The sequence below is a fragment of the Macrotis lagotis genome, chromosome 8 (assembly GCF_037893015.1).
Source record: "Macrotis lagotis isolate mMagLag1 chromosome 8, bilby.v1.9.chrom.fasta, whole genome shotgun sequence".
Classification (NCBI taxonomy): Eukaryota; Metazoa; Chordata; class Mammalia; order Peramelemorphia; family Peramelidae; genus Macrotis; species Macrotis lagotis.
Genome location: NC_133665.1, coordinates 182,162,845 through 182,170,587, shown reverse-complemented (window position 1 = coordinate 182,170,587; position 7,743 = coordinate 182,162,845). Strand labels below are relative to the sequence as shown.

Here is a 7,743-nt window from a genome sequence, read left to right as displayed (position 1 = left end):
GGGGAGGCTTTGAATTATTCTGTTTGATTCTCAGCCAAGAGAACAGGGCTGAAGTTGTAAAGAGGCAGACTTTGGCTTCATGTTAGGAAGCCAGTGGAGCCAGTTCTCCACAGTGAAAACTGCCGTGACACAGAGTGGACATTTCAAGAGGGGTGGATTCTGCTCCCTGGCTGTTAGATGGGGCCAAGTGGGGATTCCTCTGCTTATGGACTGGACCTACAGAGCAGTGAAGGTCCTCTCTGTTCTCCATTTCTTGAATTTTTTTTTCACAGCACAGTCTTAGGAGGAGTTTTTTATATCTGCTGTTTTTACTCCCTCCTTTCTGGATTAATTCTCAATCTGTTGGAATCTGGCTTCTGGTTGCACCCTCTCAATGACTGGTTTGATATGGCAGACATCAAACTTGGGTTTGGACTTGGCTACTCTCTGGCTGGAGCCTGCCGTCAAGTGCCGGGCTGGTGGTGGTTGTGGATGATGCTCATCCTTTGTCTCCAAAGATGGCTGGGGGATGTGGGGAGGGATTCATATTTGAGTGTGAATTGGATTTCCATCAGACAAGGCTATACAAAGTCATCAACCTCTCTCTTTCTTCCAGACTAATCAACATCCAGTGGCAGGATAAAGGTCGGGACGATGTGATGTCTTGAGATGTAGTGGTGACTTTGGTGTGTTGGATGCCTGACCCAGCTCTAAGAACTCAGAGCACCTGCTTCATGGCCACTGCAACAAATTATCCTCTCCTTTTTCCATGGGGTGAAAAGTCTTTACCTGCTTGGGATGGACACCCCCTAACAGACTGACAAGTTTGAGGCCTGTTGGTTACCCTCAATTGTCTCCTGAGATGGTTTTACCTGTATGTGGCTGCTGCACATGCTACACCTTGGAGCTACTTGCTTGTCTGGTAAGATATTCTTTTTCATTTATAAAGTATTTAACAGTCTTTTAGACTACTTTTTTGCAAGGTAAACGGGGTTAAGTGGCTTGCCCAAGGCCACACAGCTAGGTAATTATTAAGTGTCTGAGACCGGATTTGAACCCAGGTACTCCTGACTCCAGGGCCCGTGCTTTATCCACTGTGCCACCTAGCTGCCCCATTAACAGTCTTTTAAAAAATATAACATATCAGACTAGAACCACAAATAAAAAAAGCAATCTATTTAATGAAGACAGAATACAATGGTAAATAATAAGGAAAAATCAATTGATAAAAGGCACTAGTGGTTGGAACACATCTTTCCCTCTCCCAAAAAATTGTATGATAGACAGGAATAAGTGGCCCCACACTCCCATGCCTGATGCCTTGTCTGCAAAAGTCCACCTGCCCCTGCCATCTGCCCTAACCACGGCCAGGTGGTTTAGTCCAACTTCTACTGAAGCTAGCGACAGCTCAGATTGTGTTTGTCTTCGTTGTTGTTCAGGTCTGATTCTCCATGATTTGATTTGGGGTTTTCTTGGCAGAGATACTGGGGTGGTTTGCCATTCCTTTCTCCAACTCATTTGACAGAAACTGGGGCAGATGGGGTTAAGTGACATGCCCAGTGTCACACAGCTAGATCTGGACCAGATCTGAACCCATAAAGATGAGTTTCTCAGATTCTAAGCTCAAGACTCCATCCACTGCACTACCAACTCTCCTCTTCCCGTTTTCCCATTTCTCTGCCTCATTAATGACCTAGCTGTCGTCTGTTGTTCTAATAGCTCTCTTCTGCTATTGCCACCATGGGAAAGAAGTATGACAGCTCTTTTATGCTTTTAAATTAAATTTTATTTTTGCAATAAACAAGAATCTATTTTTCTTCCTCCCACCTCTTCTCCTCATCCTATTGAAAGTAAAAGCAAAAATAAAACCCTTGAAACGAATTTTCATATTCAGAATCACATAAAATAGATTCCCACATTGATCGTGTCCAGAAATGAACATCTCATTGTTCTAGAAACAAAAAGTCAAATTTCTAGACTGATGGACCTGGCTGGCAGCCTTGGGGGAATAGAGCGCCAGCCACAAGAATGGCAAGGTGATCTGATCACTGTCCCCATGAGAGGGGAATCATCAGGTGCTTTATTGAGCCATTCTTTCTGAGGATGGCCAGGATCCCCAGAAACCTGTATATCCCCATTCCAACTGCAGGGGACTGAGTCATCTGGGAAGAGGGCTTTCTGAGGGGGGGGATTCTTGATGAGGCTACAGATTCCTGAGTCCCTTTCAGCATCAGGGTCTTCTAGAGAGAGCAAAGAAGAGCTGGGCCTCTTGCACCTATAAAAGACTTTCCAGGAGTGACTAATCCTTTCTCTGGCATGCTAACAATTTTCCTTTAGGCAAAATAAGATGATTTATAGGCACAAATTTATGAAGGGGCACAGGTGGATGCCAGGGATGGATGATTCTAAAGGTTAAGGTCTGTGTGTGTGTGTGTGTGTGTGTGTGTGTGTGTGTGTTTTAAGATTCTTTAGTAAAATATGTCATAGGATGGGTGCTGATCTCTCCCAAGTAAAACTTAGTCTGTTCCAAAAGACTTGTGATGGAAAATGCTTTCCACATCCAGAGGAAGAAGTATGGATTCAGAATGTTGATCCAAGTGTAACTTTTTCATTTTGTTTTTGTTTCTTCTTTCTCATAGTTTTCTAATTTAAAAATTGATGTGCTTTTCTATTTTTCCTCTTCTTTTCTCTCCTTTTCTCATTTGACCTATTTCTTTGTTCCTCTCCGAATGTATTGGAGCTTAGACCTGATTAATGTAGTTTCTCCTTTTCTCTTTGTCTCTAAGCTCCATTCCCATAACTGTTCTGTTGTTTTTCTAGTTCTTCCTTGAATGGTTTATTATTTAATAGGAGAGCACAGAGAAGAGCAGTGAAATAGAAGTTAGAATCCTTGAACCCTTGTTTCACTGATCTATCCCTTCCTTTGGGTGGAGACTCAAGCCTCCATTGCACCAGAGAGCTCCAGGCTCAGATAATCTCAGATCCTAGGGTTCAGTGGACAGTGCTGTTGAGAAATTGAGCACAGGTTTTTAAAAATATATTCAAGGGGTGGCTAGATGGGAGAGTTGGGGCAGCTAGGTGGTGCAGTGGATAGAGCACTGGCCCTGGAGTCAGGAGGACCTCAGTTCAAATTTGACCTCAGACACGTAATAATTGCCTAGCTGTGTGGCCTTGGGCAAGCCACTTAACCCCATTGCCTTGCAGAAAAAAACAACTTAAAAAATATATTCAAGAGGCCTTTCCATCTCGTTTTGCTTTAGATTGGAGCTGAAAAGATGCCTTTGAAGCCCAGGGTTGTCTCATTGCAGGAGGAGTCCACGCATAAACGGAGGTGAATATAGATCACTAAATAGAAGAAAGGCCGTATGCAGTGGGTGGGGGTGATAAGTGCATAGTCTGAGGGGTGAGGGGAGAGCTGCCGGGTAATGGAGTCAGGGAGACCCTGATAGGAAGATTAGGAGACATGGGAATCCTCTCTAGAGTGTCAACTGCTTGAGGGCACCCTCAGATCTTGGCACTTAGAAATGCTTCCTAATTATTGATTCCCTGGGCTGTGACTTGGGGAAGGGGATGCTGAGGGCACACATTCCACATGTGTGAATTCTCCCTCCAGTGGGTCCTCCACAAAGCTGACCATGTCTCCGCCTTGCTCAGAAGTCTTCTGGGGCTCCTTCCCACCTCCAGAAGGGTTACATTACACCCTCCACTTGTGTGTGGCCAGGTCTTCCCAACCTGGCTCTGATGCATTTTTTTTTAGATTTTTGCAAGGCAATGGTGCTAAGTGGCTTGCCCAAGGCCACACAGCTAGGTAATTATTAAGTGTCTGAGACCGGATTTGAACCCAGGTACTCCTGACTCCAGGGCCGGTGCTTTATCCACTGTGCCACCTAGCCGCCCCTGCCTGATGCATTTTGAACCAAATCAGCCTCCTTGCTGGTCCCTAACATTGCCAGGAGGTCTTCCTCCCCTGTGCCTTTACATAGACTGTGCCCACAGGGGCTGGCACAGGGCCTTGAATGAGCAATGGATGGTTATTGAAGGTTTACTTATTTAGTGATCTGGATTTTTGTCTTCCCACTAATAACATGAATGAATGAAGTGGAACAAAGTAGGAAACTGTAATTATAAACAAGTGTGCAAGATACTGTAATGATAGTGTAAACAGCTCCTGGAATGGGCCTGGGGTCCTTGAGTTTTTCAAAGCAGAACAGTGATAGGGACTGATGAGCTTAGTGTAAATCCCTGAAATCCTTGAGAAAATAGGGACTATGCAAGTAAAAGGTTTAATTTCTCTTTCTTCCTTTTGAAAAACTAAATGTTTTATAAGACCAATACATTTTTTTAGTTAAAAAAATTTATTTATTTAAGGTGATGGGGTTAAGTGACTTGCACAAGAAACATTAAGTGTATGAAGCTAGATTTGAACTCAGGCCCCCTTAACTCCAGGGCTGATGCTCTATCCACTGTGCCACCTAGCTGCCCCAAACCAATATTTTTTTTTTTTAATAAAAACATTATTGATTCTATAAAAACAACCAACTGAATTTGCTCAGGAAGTCTGTGCAGTGAAAATAATTAATTTCAATACATGAAGTCTGGTGACGACTTCCTTGTATTCCACAAGGCTCTATCAGAGTTGTTTGTCCATTCATTCTCCTTCTCTTCTCCTCTTATATGGTGGCAATTGAGTTGGTGTGGCCTGTTGGATGGAGGGCCACTTCAGAGCCCAGAGAACCTTCATCTAAGTCCTGATTCTGATACCTCTAGGCCATCTGTCTCAGGGAAAATCACTTGCCCAGAAGACTATTTGAGACTCAGAACCCTAAGCTGTATGTCTGCACTAGGAAAAGGAATTCCCAAATCACTGAAATCACATCTGTGCATGGGAATGCATTCATTAAGTGCTTTTTGTGTGCCCCAGTATGTCCTGGGGATACATTACAAGAAAGTGGATCCCACATACTGAGGGGAGAAGACAGTGCATATAAAGGGACCTGGAAAGGGAGGGGTAGGGCATGACCACATGGTTTGGAGATGTGTCTCCCAAGTTAGTCGACAGGCTATCCCAGTACTTCTTAGGTGTTTAAATGTGCCGGGGTCACATGTTTTGTTTCCATTCTTCTGATTCTTACGTTCCCTGGAAAATAGAAGCTTCTTGAGGCTGCTGATGGTGCAGGAAGATCAACGTTCAAATCCAGCCTCAGACATTTAACTAGCTGGGTGACCTTGGACACGTCACTTAACCTGCCTTTACTGGTAAAAATGAGAATTATAACAGCACCTCCCTCCCAGGGGTGTAGTGAGGATTGTAGGAGTTCACAAATGGAAAGCACTTTGGAAACCTTAAATTGCTCTGTAAATTCCAGCTAGAATCAATGGCTTCGTATCCTTAGGGTTTAGCCCATAATTGGCGCTTGTTGATTGATTCTGCCTTTTTTTTAAACTTACATCATTTGATAACATTCTTCCCAGGATTCTTTATATTCCTCGTGCTTTTCCATCTTTAAGTTTTTATGATATTCCATTGTACCCGTACTTTTTTTTTTTAGGTTTTTTTGCAAGGCAAATGGGGTTAAGTGGCTTGCCCAAGGCCACACAGCTAGGTTAATTATTAAGTGTCTGAGACCAGATTTGAACCCAGGTACCCCTGACTCCAAGGCCGGTGCTTTATCCACTATGTCACCTAGCTGCCCTGCACCCGTACTTTCATTTACTTAACCATGCTTCCTCCACTGGCCATTTAAGTTGTTTCTTTTTTCTTTTCTTTTCTTTTTTTGTAAGACAATGGGGTTAAGTGACTTGTCCAATGTCACACAGCTAAGTAAGTATTAAATGTCTGAGTTTGGATTTGAACTCAGGTCCTCCTGATTCCAGGGCCAGTGCTCTATGTACTGTGTTTCCTAGCTGTCCCATTGTTTCCCTTTTTAAAAAAATGAACATACTGCTGCTATGAGAATAAGAAAAATTTCATTTTATACATTCACTGCAAACCAAAGTCCAAGCTAACTCAGTAGCTATCTTTGGGAAAAGTGGGTTCCCATAGACCCTCAGATTAGAGGGAGTCCCAGAAGAGTCCAATCAATGAATCAGGTGTCTGATTCTGTGGGCCTGTTCATGAGCAGAGCTTGCCCCAGGCCAGAGAGAGCCTGGCTCGTGTCCCATTGCTGGGCGACCCCAAGCTCATGGCTCACCCTCAGAGTGGTTCAGGCAGAGAAGGGGACAGTCTGCTTTAGCAGAGGGTTTCTTCCTCGTGGAATTCCTTGAGTTGGTGAAATCACTATAAGATTTGGGTTTACAGAGACTGAGAAAAAAGAGAGAAACAGCCCTGCCCTTAAGGAGCTTACATTTTATACTAATACATACATCTAAAGAAAACCAATACATTGAGTTGGGGTATTCTGGATGAGAACAGGGGAGGGGGCAAGGAGGAAAGAGGAAGACTCCAACAGATTGGGGAATTAGGAATGTCCAGAAATGATTCAATTCAATAGAAAATGGCTTTTTATCTAGCACCTGTCTCTATGAGAGGAGGGTGAAGCCCCAGAGAAGTGATGATCAAAGGGAGGCCGCTCTCTTCATCAGAGGCTGGAGGAGATAGCAACAGTGCTGCCTAGACAAGCCTAGTTGTACCGGGGTCCTTTGTCTGGGACAGGAGGCCAGGAATGCTTTCCTCTTGTCCGCTCTCACTTCAAAGCAGCTGCTCTAGAAGGGGAGCTCTCTGCGTGACTGTGGCCACTGTCTAGCCAGGGGACAGATTACACCCCTTTTGGAATCAGCTACCGTGGATAGAGAGAGAAAGATCTGGCTCAGTCAGAGGCTGTCTGGGACCTCAAATAGGAAAGTTCAATGTGCAAGAAATGTGATTGTGTTCCCAGCGACATGTTCATAGCTTATAAATAAATATGCTGCGTCCAAAGATTGGCTCGTGGTACTTGTCCTTCTCATTAGAAAACCCAAGTCCACGCCTTCTGGTGGTTACGGTGAACCAAAAACCATTCACTAGTGGATAGAATCAGGAAGGCCTGACTTACTAGCTTTGTGACCCTGGGGAAGTCACTTAGCTGCCAGCCTCAGTTTCTTCATCTGTAAAATGAAGCAGTTGATGGGTGCATCTCAGAATCTCCCCACCCTCCTTCATGGCCAGACTTTGCCACATGACACAATCCTCAGTTTGGTCAGTGCTTGATAACTTAGGAGCCCTCCTCAGAGCACCAGTGTCCTTCCTAAAATGAGAGGCCATACTCCAGGCCAGGGTGCAGTGAGAGCATTTCCTCCAATATATTCCTATTAATGTACTTTAAGATAGTTTCTGGGCACTACCTATTAGGAAAGACCGTGGTAAGTTGAAGAGTATCCATAAGAAGGTAACCATGGTGGCAAAGCCCCTTGAGATCCTGCTGGATTAGACCTGGATGAAAGAGCTTATGGAAGAGTTGTTGGGGGGGGGGGTGATATCTTAATTGTCCTCAAGTATTTCAATGACTGTCAAATGGAGGAGGGATTGATTATACTTGCTCTCCTTAGTTCCCAAGAGTGGAAATAGGAGCAGTGGATGGAGGATGAAAAAGAGACGAATTTGGGCTAAAACTTTCTATCTCTTAGAGCTCTCCGAAAGTAGAAGAGGATACCCCAGGTCATAGTAGGTTCCTGCTCCCTGGAGATCTTCCACTCTTTTGGAATAAGTTATGAGTGGGAATTCTTGTTCAGGTATGAGTTGGACTGGATGGCTTCTGAGATCCCTTCCTACTCTGAGATTTGGAGACT

At 44.2% G+C, this 7,743-nt stretch overlaps 1 protein-coding gene across 1 annotated transcript in view; it reads left to right on the top strand.

Moving 5' to 3' along the window:
• Nucleotides 1-623: 623 nt before the first annotated feature.
• Nucleotides 624-7,743, top strand: part of ITGA9 (integrin subunit alpha 9) — a 360,075-nt gene continuing 352,955 nt past the window's right edge. Inside the window, exons 1-2 of the mRNA XM_074199051.1 lie at nt 624-901; nt 3,240-3,310. Coding sequence (XP_074055152.1) covers nt 842-901; nt 3,240-3,310 — 131 coding nt within the window. The 5' untranslated portion in view covers nt 624-841. The remainder of the gene's footprint in view (nt 902-3,239; nt 3,311-7,743) is intronic.